Source organism: Empidonax traillii, unplaced genomic scaffold, assembly GCF_003031625.1.
Source record: "Empidonax traillii isolate 1590-97213 ecotype Southwest subspecies unplaced genomic scaffold, ASM303162v1 scaffold1224:size237778, whole genome shotgun sequence".
Lineage (NCBI taxonomy): Eukaryota > Metazoa > Chordata > Aves > Passeriformes > Tyrannidae > Empidonax > Empidonax traillii.
In genome coordinates this window covers 134,965-153,862 of record NW_020956417.1, presented here as the reverse complement: position 1 = coordinate 153,862, position 18,898 = coordinate 134,965, and the positions used below count along the sequence as shown (strand labels likewise).

At 51.6% G+C, this 18,898-nt stretch overlaps 1 protein-coding gene across 10 annotated transcripts in view; it reads right to left on the bottom strand.

Annotated features, from left to right (window-relative positions):
- Window positions 1-18,898, bottom strand: part of MAP4 (microtubule associated protein 4) — a 111,380-nt gene that overhangs the window by 42,515 nt on the left and 49,967 nt on the right. For 5 of the 10 annotated variants that reach the window (XM_027905954.1, XM_027905953.1, XM_027905958.1 and 2 more), the window contains exons 4-11: window positions 17,255-17,386; window positions 14,884-14,994; window positions 14,114-14,242; window positions 13,547-13,621; window positions 12,559-12,688; window positions 10,177-11,066; window positions 9,671-9,814; window positions 8,738-8,887 (exon numbers count right to left, since the gene is read on the bottom strand). In XM_027905954.1, the coding sequence (XP_027761755.1) occupies window positions 8,738-8,887; window positions 9,671-9,814; window positions 10,177-11,066; window positions 12,559-12,688; window positions 13,547-13,621; window positions 14,114-14,242; window positions 14,884-14,994; window positions 17,255-17,386 (1,761 nt within the window). The remainder of the gene's footprint in view (window positions 1-8,737; window positions 8,888-9,670; window positions 9,815-10,176; window positions 11,067-12,558; window positions 12,689-13,546; window positions 13,622-14,113; window positions 14,243-14,883; window positions 14,995-17,254; window positions 17,387-18,898) is intronic. The other 5 variants (XM_027905957.1, XM_027905955.1, XM_027905956.1 and 2 more) reach the window with 5 other exon arrangements.

Below are 18,898 nucleotides of genomic sequence, written 5' to 3'. Positions count from 1 at the left end.
TTGGGAGCACAGAATGGAGGACCCTGCTTTTTACCTCTAATTCCCAATTTTAGTTTTAATTCTCACAAAGAAGGCAGCAGAAAGGTTCAGTCACATTAAAGGCTGACAGAGTCATGTTTTGTTTATCATCTCGGCTGCCTCCTGACAGGAAAAGGTACAAAATAATTTTCCAGAAGATGCTGGGGCAGTTCCTACAATGGCAACAACAAAAATGAAACGCTGAAATAAATAAATCCCGAAGAGGGATAAGGGATTAAATTCAAATTGCATGATCAGCCTCTTAGCCAAGGTTTCTTAACTTCAAACTGCAAAGCCAAAAATGGAAAAAAAAAAATAAAATTACAGAAGTGTGCAAGGCCTGATTTAGATAAGATGGATCCAACTTCTGTCAGGGAGAGGAATCTGCAGCATCACAGTTGCCATGGTTCCCAAGGGACATCACAGTGCTGGGGCCTATTTTAACAGCACACACAGGAGCTGATGTGCTTAGGGAAGTGTCCTGTTATTGCAGAACATACATGTGGGACATGGGAGCCTGGCTAAAGGGATTTCACCACTGAACTTCAGCAGAAGATCCTCCAAAGTGCCTTAATCAGGGAGTACCTCACTGGCTGCCCACCAGGGGAAAGAAAAATGGTTTCAGGACCTGAAGGGAGACAACAGGAAAGATGGAAAGGGACTTGGACAAGGGATGGAGGGACAGGACACAGGGAATGACTTCAAACTGCCAGAGGGCAGGAAAGGTGGGATATTGGGAAGGAATTCCTGGGAGGGTGGGCAGGCCCTGGCACAGGTTGCCCAGAGAAGCTGTGGCTGCCCCTGGATCCCTGGGAGTGTCCAAGGCCAGGTTGGAGCAACCTGGGCTGGTGGAAGGTGTCCCTGCCCATGGCAGGGGGTGGAATGAGATGATCTTTAAGGTCCCTTCCATCCCAAACCATTCCCTGAGGATTTTATCAGTATGAGCTCCACAGTCCTGCCTGACAAACCCGGGTGAGTGTTGGCCAAGTCCTGGCAACTGCTAAAAATGTAAAACCTCTGAGCACCCAAGAGCTACCATAACAGGAGGACAAACAAACAGGCACAGAGACACCTGGACCCCACCAGCCCACTGATACCTGGACCTCAGTAATGACCTCCTGGATCTCTGTAGCTCTGCCCAGGGCAGTGGTGGAATCCCCATCCCTGGAAGGGATGGATGTGACACTTGGGAAGGGGGTTTAGTGGCGGCCTTGGCAGTGCTGGGGTTAATGGCTGGACTCATTTTTTGAGGTCTTTTCCAACCTTAACAATTCCCTGATTCTCTGTCAGTAAACAAGCACATTCATCATGGTCATGAATCCCAACACCTCTCCCTTCACTGAGTTCTGGGTTCAGCTGATGTGTGAATTCCCCGTTCCACCCCCAGTCCCAGCCCAGGGCACTTCCACACCACTTGTGCCATCTGAGGGATTCAGGATGGGTTCTGCTGTCATTTTGCAGCTCACTGAACAGCTGTTTGGTGGGGAGATGGGCACTGATGGAAACAGAGACAAAAGCCTCGCTGATGTGTCTGGATTGCAGGCCTTGGCAGGGGCTGCCCAGGGAGGTTTGGAGTGCCCAGCCCTGGAGGTGTCCAAGGCAGGCCTGGAGTGGCACTCAGTGCTCTGGGCTGGGGGACAAGGTGGGGATGGGGCACAGGGGGGATCCATGGGCTGGGAGGGTTTTTCCAGCCTCTGGGATTCTGTGGATGGCAAAGCACCCTAAACTGCCATGGGAACACAGCAACCAACAGTTCCAAAACAAGCTCAGTCACAGAAACACGGAACATCCTGAACTGGCAGGGACCCCCAAGGATCATCCAGTCCCACCCCTGCCCAGGACACCCCAACAATCCCACCCTGTCCCTCAGAGCCTTGTCCAAACCCTCCTGGAGCTCTGGCAGCCTTGGGGCCGTGCCCACTGCCCTGTTCAGTGCCACCACCCTCTGGGTGGATCCAGAGCTGGTCATTCTGAGCTCCCCTTAAAAAACCCAACCAACCAACTGTTGAACCTGCAAAGTGCTGAAAGGATGAAGGAATGGAATCCTATCAAAGCCCTGTGCAAACTCACACCAGGGCGACTCTCAGGCCCAAAGTGTGGAGCAACTTCCTCACACGCTGCTGTCTGAACCAGGAACCCTTCGACCCGTGCACGTGTTACCTGGGTGAAATGCTCAGGAGTTTTCCTCTTTGCCCGGGTCTGCCACTAAAATCCTGCTCCCTTGAACACAGCAGGGAGCAAAGGGGAACAAAAAACTCCAGGCACACAATGGAAAGGCTCTGAAGAAGCGCTGTTGTTTTTTTGTAAAAGATGCTGCCTTCAGCTCTGCCTTTATGTTGTTGCATCATGCACCAAAGAGCATCACTTCTGCAGGCACAAGTTCATGCAGAGAACACCACTTCCACGAAAATAGAACCACTTCAGGTTATGCAACGCTCATTAAAATTACAAAAACCTCTCAAAAACCTGAGCAGCATGTTAAGGCACTCGGGAGCCCTGGCTGGGTGAGTTAGTGGCTGCCTCATGCAAACTGGCAGCGAGAAACTCCGCAGGAACAGGAGCAAACTTTCATGCCTGATGACAAGGCAAAAACCAAGAGCACCTGAGGGCAGGGATCAACTTCCCGGCCCATCTCAGCAGAGTGGAGCTCACAGAGGTGCCAGTTCCTTCTGGGGAAGGTTTGGAATGGGCAGAACTACCAGCAGAGTTTTAATTTCCCCTCTATCCATATTACATCCTTCATTTTCAAAACTTCTACCAACTTCACTCAGTTTTGTGAAACTCATTCCACCTCATTTCCTACGAGCAGGGGGACCTGGTTCCCTGGGGAACAGCAAGGAGATGCTGAACCAGCCCCTCCAAAGTCTCCACAGGGAGAGAAAAATCTCAAAATTTACCTCAGCCCCACCACTGTTTTGTTACAGCTGCCTCAATAAAGACTTTTGCTCCAGAAGGAGACACGTTCTGCAGGTGAGGTGGTTCAAGGAAGCTCAAGCCAAAGCCATGAACCAGCTGCAGGAGGAGGAGCAGCAGGTTGCAGTTAGTCTGAGGCAGGATGGACCAACCCAGCACCTGGACAGCCCCCCAGAACATTCCCTGCCCCTGGAACACTCCGGCCCTGCCTGCAGTGGCACAGGGACCGTTCAGGGACCGGGGCTGAAGGTGACAAGAGCCCAGCGTGATGTGACACACAGAAGTGCCTGGTTACTCGAACATCCCCCAACAGACGTAAAACTAAATCTGAATGATTAAAAAAAAGGTACTCCAGAGCTCTGGAAGCCAGCCTGAGCTGCCAGCCAGCCCTCTGGAGTTTGGGAACTGGCCCTGTGAGACAGGCAGGCAGCGCCAGGAGCCCCTCCGGATCAGCCACACAACACCCGCCGTGCCACGCGCCCCGCCGGGTTAGCGGTGCCGGGTCATGCCAAGGGCAAACAGCAAGGCCTGGATTAATCCTGCCCACAGCTCAGGGGGCAAACACACACACACACACCTTTGTCTGGCCGGGCCTGGAGCGCTCCAGGGGCTCTGGGCTGCCTGGGCAAGGCTCTGGCTGCAGCGGCCCTGGCTGGCAGTGCCGGCACCCCCCGGCTCTTGGTGGGTCTCATGTAGCCTTTGAGCTGCTCTGCTGCTTTAACTCGCTCCTTCTTCGCCTCCTGCACAGCCTTGTGTTCACATTCTGCTTCCTTCTCTTTGGTTGTGTCTCGAGATTCCTTGTCTTTACTCGTGTCTTGGGATTCTTTCCCTTTAGTCACGTCCTGAGATTCCTTTTCTTTGGTTGTGTCATGAGTTTCTTTGGTTTCTTCTTGATATTCCTTTTCTCTGGTTGTGTCTTGAGATTCTTTTTCTTTGTTTTTTTCTTGAGACTCCTTTTCTTTGGTTGTGTCTTCAGTTCCTTTTTCTTTATTCGTGTCTTGAGATTTCTTTTCTTTGGTTTTTTCTTGAGACTCCTTTTCTTTAGTTGTCTCATGAGTTTCTTGTTCTTTGGTTGTCTCCTGAGATTCCTTTTCTTTGGTTGTGTCTTGAGGTTTATCTGCCTCAGACTTCGACACCGGAGTCTCCTTCAGGTGAGTCTTGCCACCAGGAGCATCCCCCTCCTCTGCAGGCTGAGAGGGACCTTTTTTGTTCTCTTTAGGACTGATCTGGGTTGTTTGGGCAGCTGCCACATTTAAACGAGCAGCCTCAGCTTCAGCCACACTCCCTGGCTGTTTGAGCGAGCTCTTCTCACTCCTCTTGCCTCCAGCCAGCTCAGCCTCTCCAGCTTTATTCTCCAAGGGAGCCTTGTCAGTGCTGTGCTTTTCATCAGTGGTTTTCACTTCTTTATCATCCACCTTTTCCACAGGAGAAAGGTGAAGTTTGTCCTTCTCTGACTGAACCCCCTGTTTGGCTGCAGGAGCCAACAGAGGTGGTTTCCCTGCCCCACTGCCCCCCTGGGCACCAGCTGCCTCTCTGCTTTGCCCATCTCCCTTGGAAACCTCTCCTCCAGGTTCCCTGTGCCCCAGATGGATGGGTTGCTCACAACGTTCCTGGGTCTGTGTCTCCTCCTCAGCACCAGCTCTGGGCTTTTTGCTGCTTTTCTCTGCCACTGCTTCAGGAGGAGGAGGAGGAGGAGGAGCAGGGGAAGGAAGCCCCCCACTCCCTGCACCCCCATCTCTCTGCTTTGGGAAGCCACAGGAAGCATCTCCCACATTCCCAGGGCCAGTTACTGTGCTCTGAGCCAAGGATTGGAAGTCACTTCCTTTATTATCCCAGAGCCTTTCAGGGCCAGTGGGGAAGTTTTTAATATTCCTGTTCTCATCTACAAGATCTGTGCCTTCCATCCCGTATTCCAGCTCGGATCCCAGGGGAGGCAGCGCTTCCCCCCTGGCTGGTTTGGTCTCTGGAAGAACAGGTTGCTTGGAGGCACTTTGGGCTTTTTTACTCCTTCCATCATAACCCCTCTTTTTGGACCTCTCAGTAACCGGGGCCAAGGTGGGATCTGCCCCTGCTGGATGCTCTGGGACAGGATTTCTGTCCCTGCTGGGAGGACTGGGAGCTCCAGGTTTGTCCCTCATCTCCCCGTCACGAGGAGGGCCCGTCCCTGCTCCTGCTTTCTGCTCCAGCACAAACAGCTGCTGTGGCTCAGGATCCAGCTGTTTGTGCTTCCCTTTGCTCCCTGGGTGTGATTTCTGTGCTTCCTGAGGCAGAGCAGGAGCCTGTTCTTTGGCAGGAACGCTCAGGTCACCCGGCAGAGCCTCTGGAGTCCCAGAATCAGCCCCTTTGCCTTTCCCAGCCTGAGTCTGGTTAACATTTCCCACTGCAGGGACGTTCCCTGGGCCCAGCTCAGGACTATCCTCGGTCTTTCTGCCTTTCACATCTCTAGTTTTACCCTTGGCCTTGTCCATCCCCACGTCCCTGGTGGGACTGTGTGTCCCTGCCCTGCGCTCTGGGAGAGGCTGGGCTCTGTCTGGATCCTTCCCTGTATCCATGGGCCAAGTTTCTTTAGCTCTGCCTGTTCCTGGCTCTGATGTCTCTACTTTATGACCTGAAGGAACTGGCTGATGAGAGGCACTCCAGTTGCCACCCTGAATTTCAGGCTTGCCCAGCACCTCTGCTGGATTCCCTCTTTCCAAACCAGACACCTCTCTATCCAAGGTCGTTTCCTTCCTGCTTCCAGCCACCTTCTCCTGGCCCGTTTCCCCCCCAGCCCCCAGGACAGCTGCCTTCCCCAAAGTCTTGTCAGGCTGTTTCCTCCTCCCATCACTGCTCCTCTTCCTGGGTTTCTCTGTCCCACTAGAACTGAGCCCCAGGGATTCCCGGGCAGCACCTGCAGCCTCTCTGCCTGTATTACCCAAATCCACCTCTTTTGTCTGGCTGACGGTGTCACCCAGGGCAGGATGCTTGGCTTCCTCCCTCCTGCTCTCCAGCAGCAAAGGTTGGGCTAAAGCCCCCAGATCAGCCCTTTCATCTTTCCCAGCATTTTCTCTTGGCTTCTCTGGCACCCCCTCGGTTGGCCTTTGCATTTTAGTTGTATCGTCCTGCGAGCACCCAGCAGTGACACAGCCCCCCTCTCTGCCCTTATCACTGACTTCCCTGACTTTATCAGACAGCTCAGCAAAACCACTGGGGTCCATCTTATTCTCAAGGGAAAAACCTCTTTCCCCTTTTCTACTCCTTCCGTCGCTGCCCCTTTTTTTGGGCTTGTCTGCAGGCCAGGGCTGTGCAGAGCTGCCTGAGGGGTGTCCTCTGGCAGGGAAACCTTGGCCCCTGTCGGGATAAGTTGTTTCTTTCCCTGCCTCGTCCACCCTCCCTCCGTCAGGGGATTTGCTCCCATCCTCTGAGAGCACCACGTGCTCAGGGAAGCTTTTCATTCTTTTGCCTTTCCCTTCCCCGCGCTTTTTTTTGGGCCTGTCCATCCCGTGTGTAAAAGCGGGATCTTTTCCAGTCTGCTGCTCTGAGGCACTAAATCCTTTCCCTTTGTTTTGATCCGGGGAATCTGCTGCCACCCCCCTGCCCGGAGCCTCGGCAGGGCTGGGATGTTTGGGAGCACCGGGAACACCGTTGGCCTTCCTGTCCTGCACAGCAGGAGCTTCCTCAGGCTTTGGGCAAGCCGAGGGTGCAAACGGCCCTTCAGCAGCATCTCCTGGGGCCTTCAGTCCTCCCTCTGGCCCTGCTTTAGTCTCACCAGCTGCCTTTGGCTCTGCAGGAACTCTGTCCTCCAGCCCAGCCTCTCTGAGGGATTCATTCCCAACCCCGTTGCTTTTTTCCCAGTTTTTCTTTGCTGCTGCTTCCAGAGCCCCGCGGGAAGGCTGATGGACAGGGTCACTGAGACTTTCCTGACTTGGAGATGTGGTTTTAGGCTCCTTGTTTTTATCGGGAAGGGGCGATTCCGAAGGCTTGCTCTGTAAGGGAGTTTCTGCTTTGCTCACACTGACCAGGTCAGCACATCTGGGCTCCTTATCCCCCCTCTTCTCGTTTTTATCAGGAAAATCTCTTTCCAGAGGCTCGGTGGGTGCCTTTGCTGGGACAGATCCCCCCACCTCAGTCTTGGCCAGCTGCTCCAAGGGAACCTCTTTGCTCCTGCCCTCACGTTCCAGCACCCAGCTTTCACCCCTCCTCCCCTCTGCTTTCACGGCGTGCCCAGGTCTGGCATCCGGCACTCTGGATTTCGGGGCCTGCTGTCCCGGTGCCGGCACTGAGGAGGCTTTCTGCTCATCCAGGATGTGACTCCCAGCTGTTATTTCAGCCCCCTTGGGCACATCCAGAGCTCTGCTGGCAGAGGCAGCTCCCGGCACTACAGGACACGCAGCCCCAAACGGAGAATTCCTGGGAGCTCCAGGGGCCGTTCCGTTCTCCTCCCAGAACTCCATCGCTCTTGGCAGCTGGTTCCTCCTCTGTTTGGGCTTCTTCTTCTTTTTCTTTCCCACAGCACCTTCCAAGTCCCAGTTTTCCCGGGCTGGATCCCTGTAGCTCTCCACAGACTCGGCGTGGGCTGCCTTTCTGTGTGGAACCCTACTGCGAGGGGAGGCTCCAGCCCCACATCCCAGCTCCACTACGGGCTCGGGGCTCTTCTGCCGCGGGAGACCTACGGGCTGTTCCTCTGGCACAGCTGTGAGAGGCACTGGGGCAGCGTTTGCTCTGCCAAACCCGCGGGCACTGGATTTGGGAGCTTGCCTGACTTGTGCAGTGGGAAGACCTGGAATACAGAAGCCTCCTCAAACATCAAAGCCACTAGGTTGCTCGCTATAAAAAAAAAAATAATAAATATACTATTGATGCGACTTGAGCCATCTCAAACAGGCCCTGCAGTCACACGGGCTGGATTTCCAGCCCCGATACCGCACTAAAGGCACCTCGGGAGGGCTGGGGGAGACATTTACCCCCAGAACCTGTTTAATTACTTCCAATACATCGTCAATGCCCTTTAAAAATAAGTCCTGCCAGAAGCTCTTACCCCACCAAAAAGCACCAGTTCCTCTAAGGACATGCTACAGCTTTTTAAAAATGCATTGAGGATCCATTTTGTCTGAGCAAGACAAGATTAAGAGAGAGAGAGACTTTTTATATCTCCAGCTGGCACCCTTCCAGGCTGGGAAAACAGAAGTTTAGTGGAGAGATGGGAAGAGATGGAGGGGATGAGAGCCAAGTTTCCCCCAGCACCAGGGTGGGAGGCAGAACCTCTGTCCCAAAGTCACCTGCTGTGTCCCCTCAGGGCTCCCTCAGCTCCAAAGCCACTGAGTTTCAGGAGAGCATCAGCCATTTGTCACTCAGCCCTGGCCCACAAATCCACCTTCCACGACCAGCGTGGCACCACCAGCTCCTGGAGAGGCAGGACAACAACGACACCTTCCCTGGGCAGTTGCACAACTCAATTTGGAATTCCACACTGGGAATATCGCAGTAAGGATTGACGGCCCTTTTAACACCAAAATGAAAAGCCAGTGGTGATGGCAGAGACATGGTGAGCTTTCCATCCTCCAGCAGAGAAGCTGTGAGCCAGTCCCAGTGAGAAAGTACTTGGAGCACACGGATTTGGGGTTTCAGGTGGAAATGCAGGGGGGGAGGAGTCTTTCAGAGGGCAGGGACCAGAGGGAAGTGCAAGGCCAGCACCAGGAATTCCGAAAACCACACCAAAGAGACTCCTGCTTGCTCAGGTGGCCCCACAGCCAGGAGGGAAAGGTGAGCAGTTCACAGAGGAGACAATTTCCATGGAAAAATGGAATTATTATTATTCATGTCCTACCTGTGGGCTCTGGCAGGGCCTCTCCTTGCTGAGGTTCCACGTGGTTGTGCTCAGGCTCCTCCTTTTGTGCCTCAACAACCACAGCAGGGACAGACTTCTCTGGAAGGTCTTTATTTTCTAGTGCAACGTCTTCTTTTGCTTCTGCTGGAGCTGGAACATGAAAAACAGGAACAGGGAAGCTTCAGGTCTCAGCAATTCTGGTAGGTTGCAGATGGAAAGAGGCCCTTGGGAAGGCGACAGGGCTAATTTTATGTTAATAGGAATGAAGTTTCTAAGACATGGTTTTCTACCCTATATTATATCTCCTCACAAACCCATTTTAAGCAGCAATTTTATATTTTGCAAGACATGCCAAGGTGGAGGCAAAATATGGAGCAGAGACTGTTTCAGGCTTAAGCACAGGGTGAGTGTTTGTTTGGGTTTTTTTTTTCCTCTTTGTAATCATCCTAATTCAGACTGTCCCAGCTTCCCACTGGAATTCAGATCCAGAACAAACTCCATTATCAGTCTGGAGTCCCTGGCTAATGCTGAGCACCTTGAATTCATCTCTACCTTACAGTACATTCCTGCAGACACTCCACCAGCCCTTGCTATGCCTAATTACACCACATTTTCATTTATGAGCCATAATTACATGGGAGGACACTTCTCCCTGTAATTAATTTTATTTAAACTTTAAGTAGAAAGGAAGATGATGACAGACATTGGTACAACAACTACGGATGAGGAAGAAAAAAGACAAGTTACATGAAGATAACTTCAAATGTTAAGATTAACACGGATTTATAACAGCCCCGTGTCAGCACACACGAGAAAGCTGCTTGAAATTCAACCTTTGTTGCATTTTCTTTGCTAAGGACAAAGAAAAGCAGTGCTTGTGGTGGGGCAGAAGGGGCTGGAGACCAGTTTTATCCTGGGGTTTGCTTTTCCCACCTGCTGGTTCTGGAAGGTGGTTGGTTTGCCCGGGAAGGGGCTCCTTGGAGGGGCTGGGAGGGGTTTTGGTGTCCTTGGTGTCCTCTAAATGATCCACACGAACTTCTGGGGCTTTGGATTCTTGTTCCACCTTTGCTGTCGCTTCTGTAAAGAACCAAAAAAAATTCGTATTTTAGATTTATATCCAACAAGATAAAAATCACTTCCTCAATTCCTGTTTCCCAGCAGAACAGGGATGAGCCAACATGTCTCAGTGGCTGCCCTAAAAAACACCAAGCACTGCTGAGGATGCCCAGGGAAAGCTACAACAATCACTACGAAATTCCAGTTTCACATTTTCTCAGTGAAAAGCCCCCGGGAAGCACCCCCTGTGTGTCCTGAGAGCAGAACTGAGCTCTCCTCCAGGTGCTTTGGGCAAAGCAAACCAACGGCTGGACTCGATGACGGCCGAGGGCTTTCCCAGCCTGAACTGCCCCCTCACTCGGGGATTTCGGGCACAGACCCACCTGCAGGAGACTCGTCTTGCTGAAGGGCAGGCCCAGGCATCACCAGCTCTCCAGGCACAGCAGTTTTGGGGTCAGCTGCAGGGACAGGCTGAGCTCCAGCAGGGGCAGCTCCGGAATCCGCGGTGGGAAGAGGTTTGGCTTCTGCTGCAGGAGCAACCTCAGAATCCATGGCATGGTGGTGGTTGACTTCTGGGGTAAACTCAGAGCCCATATCACGGTCAGATTTATTATCTGCTGCTGGAGCAAATCCCAAATCCATGGCATGGTGATGGTTGACTTCTGCTGCTGGGGCAAACTCAGAATCCATGGTGTGGTTAGGTTTATTATCTGCTGCTGGGGCAAACCCCAAATCCATGGCATGGTGGGATTCCACACCTGCTGCTGGGGAAAACCCCAAATCCAAGGCATGGTGGGATGTAGCATCTGCTGCTGGGGCAAATCCCAAATCCAAGGCATGTTGAGGTTCTGCATCTGCTGCCGGGGCAAATCCCAAATCCATGGCATAGTGGGCTTCCATAGCTTCTGCCGGGGCAAATCCCAAATCCATGGCATGGTGGGCTTCCATACCTTCTGCCGGGGCAAATCCCAAATCCATGGCATGGTGGGTTTCCACACCTGCTGCTGGGGCAAACCCCAAATCCATGGCATGGTGGGATGTGGCATCTGCTGTGGGGGAGAAGCCAAGGCCTGTCCCCGGGCTGGATTTGTCATTGACAGCTTTAGGAGACTTGGCTTCAGGGGCAGGAAAAAAACCAACATCCACGGCCTGGAAGGGGTTGGCTGCTGCTGAAGGTGCAAATCCAGCATCCAGAGCTTGGGCAGGGCTGGTGTCTCCTGCATGGACAGAGCCAGCCTTTTCCGCAGGAACGGGCGTGGCCTCGGAGGCTGCAAACACAGGGCACAGGAATCAGTGGGAAGGCAGATGGAAACACCTGCTCCTGTGCTTTATGACTCTGTGTCTCTCCTCTTCCACCCCACCCCCTGACCCCAGTGCCCTCCAGTTGTCTCAGTGTCCAGCCACAAAAGTCATCCTATGAATTCCCAAATCCCTCCATTCCTTCCTGACCAAACTGGCCTCGTTCATTTTCCACACGTCTCCTAAGACACCGAGCTGGTAATTCCAAACCAACGTTTGTCATTTCACAGCACAATCAAACCTCGGTATTTAGGCTCCCATTCTTCTAAAATCCCCTTAAAGGAGGTTTTTCAGTCGGTTTTTATTAAATATTCCTTGTCTAGAGGCAACTCTGTATAAATTATCAGTGCCAGGAGCACTGGATTTCTCTTTTGCAGCTCCTAATTTCCACAGCCCCAAGCTGTGCCCATCCTCCACGTCCTGCAGCACCATGACCTGGACATCTCCCACCTACTGCTGGGTAGATGCCACACAAAAATAACATTTCTACCGATTTTTTGAGTCACATCTAAAAATATCCTCCCCAACCAATGGAAAATGTATTAAATCTAAGTAAGATACTTGAACTGAAGTCAGAAACAGGTAAGAAAAATGGAAAAAAATGGTACTTTTAAAATGGTACTTAAGGATCCATTTAGATAAAATGAATACTAGACAGCTAAACTGAAGAAGGAAAGCAATAAGAAAAATGGAAAAGGTCTCTTTTAAAATGGCACTTAAGGATCCATTTAGAGCAAACGAGAATTTCAGTGAAGCCAACCAAGAAGATCCATCATGCACCACCCTCATTTGGGTCTGCCTTTGCTGTGGTTTAAGTGACACCACAATCTTCTCCAAAACAAAACTTCAAGATTGTGATTTCACAGACAGATAAGACTGTAAATAAATAGGTCCCAAAAGCAGTATGGATGTTCCCTGGTGAATTAGGGGAATTAGTGGAATAAAGCATTAGGGAACTGGACCATGACTGGTACCATGAGTCTGATGCTCCACACAAATACCTTAAAACCCTTTTTTTTTTTTTTTAAAGAGAGTCTTCCACACAGCCAGGCCTGAAGGTATTTCTGTACAGGTCAGGCTCAGGGCAGATGTGGCACTGGGGGACATGGTTTAGTGGTGGCCTTGGCAGTGCTGGGGAACGGCTGCACTCAATCTCAGAGGGCTTCTCCAACCCCAATTCCGTGATTCCACATTGCAACCACGTTCTTGACACACCTCAGTGTTTCCCTGGAGCTCAAATCTGGAGACTGTAAAGGATCATTAAGCCAGTTCCTGGACTGAGACACCGGAGCTGGCAAGTCCAGCAGAGCCAACACCCCCCCGGGATCCCAAACCCTCAGCCACAGCGGGATTCGTTAATCCCTCGCTGTGCCTCCCTCAGAAGAGGCACTTCCATGTCCTCCCACCATCACAACCTGCTCTTGAAGGGCCCACACCCTGCAGCACCCTCGGGCTGGAGGGATTTACCTTTTGGTCCATCGGCGGGCGCGGGCTCTGCCGGGAACGCCGCGCCTGCAGCGGGAGCAGAGCCGGGGGGCACGGCCGGGGGGCTCTCGGGCAAACTCGCCTTGATTGCTTCTGTGGCTACGGGGGGCACTGGGAAACACAACCAAGGGGGTGAGCACAGCACCTGCAAGGGTCCCAGCCAGCAGCTTCCTCTCCTGGGGGGGAAATCCCCCTCCCAGGCGGTGCCTGCAGCCTCCCTGGGGAGTGAACTCCCCCCTCAGCCTCCCCTCAGCGCAGAATCGCCTTTTACTGCCCATTCTCAGGAAATTAATTTGTGCAACACCCAGGGAAAACACTTCAATCCTGAGGGAAGTAACACAGTTGAGGAGTGTTGTGCTACAAAGCCTCCCAGATGCACCCCGAGCCCCAGGTGGAGCCCCCAGCTCCGGAAACACCAGGACTGGGGTTAAACTATCCCCTCCTCAGCTTCTTCATCAAGAGCAGCAATAAAAACCCCATCACGGATCAAATTTGGTAACACAGATGCATCCCCAAAGGAACAATGTCCCAGTGGGGCTCCAAAGATTTAACTGGGATCAGAAACTTAATCACAAAATCCCAGACTGGTTTGGGTTGCAAGGGAGATGAAAGCTCTTCCAGTGCCACCCCCTGCCATGGGCAGGGACACCTCCCACTAGCCCAGGGTGCTCCAACCTGGCCTTGGACACTTCCAGGGATCCAGGGGCAGCCACAGCTTCTCTGGGCAGCCTGTGCCAGGGCCTGCCCACCCTCCCAGCCAGCAATTCCTTCCCAGTCTCCTGTCTAACCCTACTCCCCTTCAGTCTGAAGCCATTCCTAGTTTCTCACACATGCATTTCCATTCTCAGTTGATGTGAGAAGCAGAAACTGTTCTCCTTTGCTGTTACAGCCCCATGTTCCTTGAGAAGGCACACAGGGAGAGAAGCTGCTTCTGCTGCTCAGAAAGATCTTTACAGCTCCTGTTCCTACCTGGTGGCTCAACAAAGAAAGAGGCATCTGGTCCCTTCATGTCCTGCTGAGCTCCCATCCAATATTCTTCAGGACCTGTGGAAAACAAGCACACTCAGTCCAGCCCCAGAAGTGCTTTTACTTTCCCAGCTGAAGGCCTGGACTCTGCTGGTCTGGGGGTTCGTTCTTGGGTGATGTTTCAGGTCCCACTAAGGAAGGTACCAGAAATCAGGTTCTCCCATGGTTATTGCCAGTGAAAGCTTCCACCAGGGAAGGGTGACAAGCACTGACCCAAAAGAGGAGCTTCTTCCCTCAGTCATTCTGGGCAAGGGGCTCTGAGTGGCCCTGCATGAGCAGGGGGGTTGGAAAAGCCTCCTTCCAACCTCAGCTGTTCTGGGATCTCCTAATGAGGAATCCCAGCACGGTGTGGGTTGGCAGGGACGTTGCTCACACCACCTTCAGTTTAGGTATCAATCCCCCCCACATCCAGGATTCTTTCTGACTCCTAAACTGAGATTTTCCAGCTGCAAACCCTCCAGCCCCCCCCACCCCAGGACACTCAGCAGGAGCAAAGCAGCTGCTCCTCACCTGCTCTGTCCTGCAGGAATTCCGTGCTGGAGTCCAGCCCCACGAAGGCTGAGGGGTCCAGAGCCTCTGCAGGGGAGTACATGGGCCCCAGGAAAGGCTGCTCAGGTGCCATCCCAGGGCCGTGTGGTGCTGAGGAAACAAAGCCCTTCAGTGAGTCACCGGTCCCCTCCACTTTTTTAATCTACTTCATTTATTAAGTTTATTATAGCTTTATTTCTTTAACTTTAAAAACTATTTTTTGTTAAAATAAATCTTCATTAAACTATTGACATCAATGTTTATTAAAATAAATATTTTAACTTTTAAAATAAAATACTTTAACTTTATTTATTAAATTATTTATTTATTGATGACTCCTCTCCTAGATTTCAAGTCTACACAACTCTTGGACCTTTCTGCTCACAGGCACCTGAGTTCAAGTTTGTATCTGTTATTTCAGCTTTACAAACCATAAACCCTGTATTCATGTAGAACTTTTTAACAAGGTGTAAGACAGTAAACACGGGCAAATTAATTCCCTTTGGCTCTCTGCTTCTGCTCCCACGAATTTCTGCTAATAATCACTTAATAATCCAATATTAATAAAATAATCCAACAGCTCAAAACCCCAAGACCACCCTGTGGAAACAGGTCGCGTGCATTTGGTTTTCAGCCACGAAAATAAGAGCACGAAGAAAGGCCTGTGAACTTCAGACCTTAACAATTTCTATATTTATGCAAGTCAAGAGAGAAAAGTCTCCAGCAGGGAGGAAAGGCGGGCAGGAACTCACCAAGGACGTCTCTGGGAGCATCCCCGTGGCCCGGGAACAGCGGCACATTCCTCATGTCAGCAGGGAAGGACAAATCCGGCAGGTTCTCCCCTCTGTGCATGTTGAAGGGGTCTGAGGAGACACAGCGAGGTCGGTGTCACCACCCAGGGGGAGGACACGGCACAGGGGGACATTAAAAAAGGAGGTGAAGGTGCTCCTGACCCCACCACTGCTCCTCCCAGGCAAAGCTGCTGTTCCCAGGGCTGGGGCAGCTCTGCAGGGGGGTCTCACCTGGGGAGGGGGCAGAGGGGCACAATCCCCCTGCCCTGCTGTGGGATCAGCCCAGGCTGTGTGTTCCCATCTGTGTTCCCTGGCATCCAGCCCTTCCTGGGCTCGCAATGGGGGATTCCTGGCACACCTGCCAGGTGTCCCTGGCGTTACCCTGGACAGGCACAGCCCCTCAGAGGTGAGGGACATTTCCCAAACTCTGTCACGTGCTGTGCTACCCAGGAGCCAAAGGAATCCCTCTCACACCCCATTTCCAGACACCGCCCAGATTTCTCCCAGTTGCCCAATTAACAGGGATTCAGTTGAAGGCTGCTGCTCATTTTCATGCCAGATGTGCTTCCTGCAGGGCCAGCGGCCCAACTTCAGGTGTTCCCATGCCCACGGTGCTCTGAGATGTCAAAATCAGGTGAGCTGAGGGAATTATAAACCTGTCAGACCATTTGAGATGCCAAGACAACATCTTCCCCCAGAGCAACGCGTAGAATATTTTAAATTCAAGCTGTTTGGATCTGTATTGCCAGGAATAAACAACTGCCTGTTTTCCAGTCGAAAAAACAACCCCAGAAAACAAGGAAAAAAAAAATCCCAAATAAAATCATCATGACTGAAACCAATTAAAAGCTAAAAGAGAGGCTGCTGTTTTTCCCTCTTTGTCCAGCAGTTGCATGATGTGGGATAAAGGGGCAGATTAAACCCTGCTTCTGCTCCAGAGGGAAAAAGGGGAGAAGTGGAAGGACTTTTTGGTTGCAAGACACTCTAAGGACATGAAACCTAAAGAAATGTGGTTTAATACAACAAATAACCCACACATTCACATTATTCAGGCCATTCAGATTACTGGGTGATTGAGCCAGGTAAGTAAATTATTCCTAATCAGCAGCTTTGACATCTGGCTCTTGAGCATAACAACATCAACGTCCCATTCCTGCATCCACAAAGCAACAGGAGGGAAAACCCTACAAAGCAGCGACTCTTCTGTTCCAGCTCTTTCTTGAATCATTCCCTACCCCTGTAAAAATCATCATTCCTTCACAGAACCTCTTCGTAAATCCAGGATTCAGATCACAGGAAAGCCATGCATTAAGCAGGTCCACAGTACTCAAAAACAGATTAAAACCAGAAGTTCCATCCTGTATCTCTCCCTGTGACGATCTGGGCAGCACCCCCATTTCTCAGGGGCTCCAAGAGCAATCGCCCACAAGCTTTCTCTAAAGTGAGAGAAAACTGAGGGGATGTTGCTGGGTGAAAGTCTATCTTTTTGTAGGGTCATACAGGGTTCATCTTCATCTAATTTTCAGGAGAGTCAGCAGCTCCAGAGGCTGGGGAACAGCCCGACCTGCATTGCAGAGCAGTGACACGACAGCTGGAACTGCCCCTTCCCAGAGCCAGGGCGGCTGCAGCTCAGGGGGCAGGATTTGAGGGGTTTGCACCCAAACCCACAGTTCTCAGGGGAGGTTAAACTGTGGCAGTCAACCAAAACCTGCTCTTGCCATAAGACTATACAATCATTAGGCGTGGAAAAGCCCTCCCAGCCCATGGATCCCCCCTGTGACCGATGCCCACCTTGTCCCCAGCCCAGAGCACTGAGTGCCACTCCAGTCCTTCCCTGGACACCTCCAGGGCTGGGCACTCCAAACCTCCCTGGGCAGCCCCTGCCAAGGCCTGGGCACTCCTGGCTCACGTCCAGCCTCTGTCACCAGCACCCCCAGCTCATTTCCCAGCTTTCCAGCCCCTCTGCCCCTGTCTGGAGTGTTCCATGGGGTTGCTGTGACCCAAGGGCAGGACTTGGCACTCGCCCTTGTTGACCCTCACCCCGCTGGCCTTGGCCCATCAACCCCATGGATCCAGCCTGCCCAGATCCCTCTGTGGAGCCTTCCTGCCCTCCAGCAGATCCACATCCCACCCAATCTGGTGTCCTCTGCACACCAACTGAGGGTGCCCTCGATGCCCTCGTTCAGATCACGAACAAAGACATCAAACAGGGCTGGGCCCGGCGCTGAGCCCTGGGGACACCACGAGTGTAGGGGTGGACACCAGCACTTCACCACACCCCAGAGCTGCTAAAATCAGGGATGCTCCGGATTCCCAAGCAGGGGAGCCCTACCAGCCATCTCCATGGGCTTGAACACGGGCTGCGGGTCGAAGCGCAGGTCCCTCTCGTCCGTCGACCAGGAGTCGTTGCGGTCCAGGAACTCTTTGTACGACAGCTTTTCATCCATGATTTCCCCTGGGAACACTGAAACGGGAGGAGAAAGCGACACAGTCAAAACATTATTTGAAACAGACTGCTGGATGATGTGACATTCGCCGGGGAACAGGAACTGGGAGTCAAACCAGAGACCAGAAGAGTCATTTATTACTGTTTGGATCCAACCCTTCCAACGTAAGAAAAGGAATAATGGGAATTCTGTGCGTTGATTCACATGTAGGATCAGGAATGGACTCACACTGAAGCGCAGGACTATTCAAAATCCTTCAGTTGTACACAAGAAACAAAACCTTAAGTCCTAAAGCTTTTAAACTGGGCAATCTCAGTGGAAAGGCTCAAAACTAACACCCAGACTAACGGCTTTTTAGCTCAGTTTTCATCTTAAGGAGACCTGAATTTTTCAACTCTTCTCTGGACAACATTAGAGTTCCCAACTGATTCCAGTTTCTTCTGGAAAGACACACAAAAATATTGACCCTGACTCCTCTCATCCCCTAAAACAACATTCTCTGCCCTTTAGCCAATAAATCTTTTTATGCTTTTAACATTTACACCTTCACTTAGGCTAACAACTCCTGGAGCTCAGGAGAGGAAATTCAGAGTGTGCCCCAAAAGATATCCCTGAAGACGACCCTTAATTCAGTGCAAAACTGGCTAATTAAATACAAGTTAATAACAGCAACCCCAATGTTAACACCGAGAGGGACCAGAAGGGAAGAATTAATTAAAGAATTAATTAAAAACACGACGCTGGGGTATAAAAGCAACAACCTGGTACCACGTAGGCAAAAATAATAAAATTGAGATTCATAGAGACTCTAAACATTCTAATAATAAGGAAGTGACTGAGAAAGACTAAGAGGGAAAAATGGCTTTTGTGTTTCCTTGATAAAACAAGGCAAAGCCACCAGTACAAATCAATCAGTGGCAACAGCAATTTGCTCAGAGATTTTGTTCTCAGAAGAGCAGGAGGGGATTCCATGAAGCTGGAGACACATCAGGACCTGTGATTAACACCTAAATATTATTTCTAATTAAACCCTGGAGCTGCAGGCCCCCCCTTGTCCCTGGGGGCTGGGGCTGTGCAGGGTCAGAGCATGTGACGGGCTGCGTGGCCCTATTTTGAGCTGGTAACAGAAATACACTTTAGCTGGGACTTCCCAGATAATCCCCAGGAAAGCAGAAGAATTAATGAGCTTTAACTCCCTTTGAGGCATCACATGGAGGGCTGGGTGGGGTCAGTGGTGTCACCAGGGTTCACCTGGCAGCAGCTCAGAGGGGTGAGACAGGGGCTCTGCTTCCCCTCTCCCCATCCCACCTTTGAACTGGGCTGTCCCACAGCAACCACCCAGCCAGGGACACGCTGGGAAAATGCCTTTTCACCACTGAAATTCGAAATATGGAGAATGCCAGCTGCCAGGTGTGGCACCGGCAGGAGGAATGTCAGTGTTATAAGCGGTAACAGGGAATGAATCCTGGAATGGTTTGGGTTGGAAGGGACCTAAAATCCCATCCAGTTCCAAGCCCTTGCCATGGGAA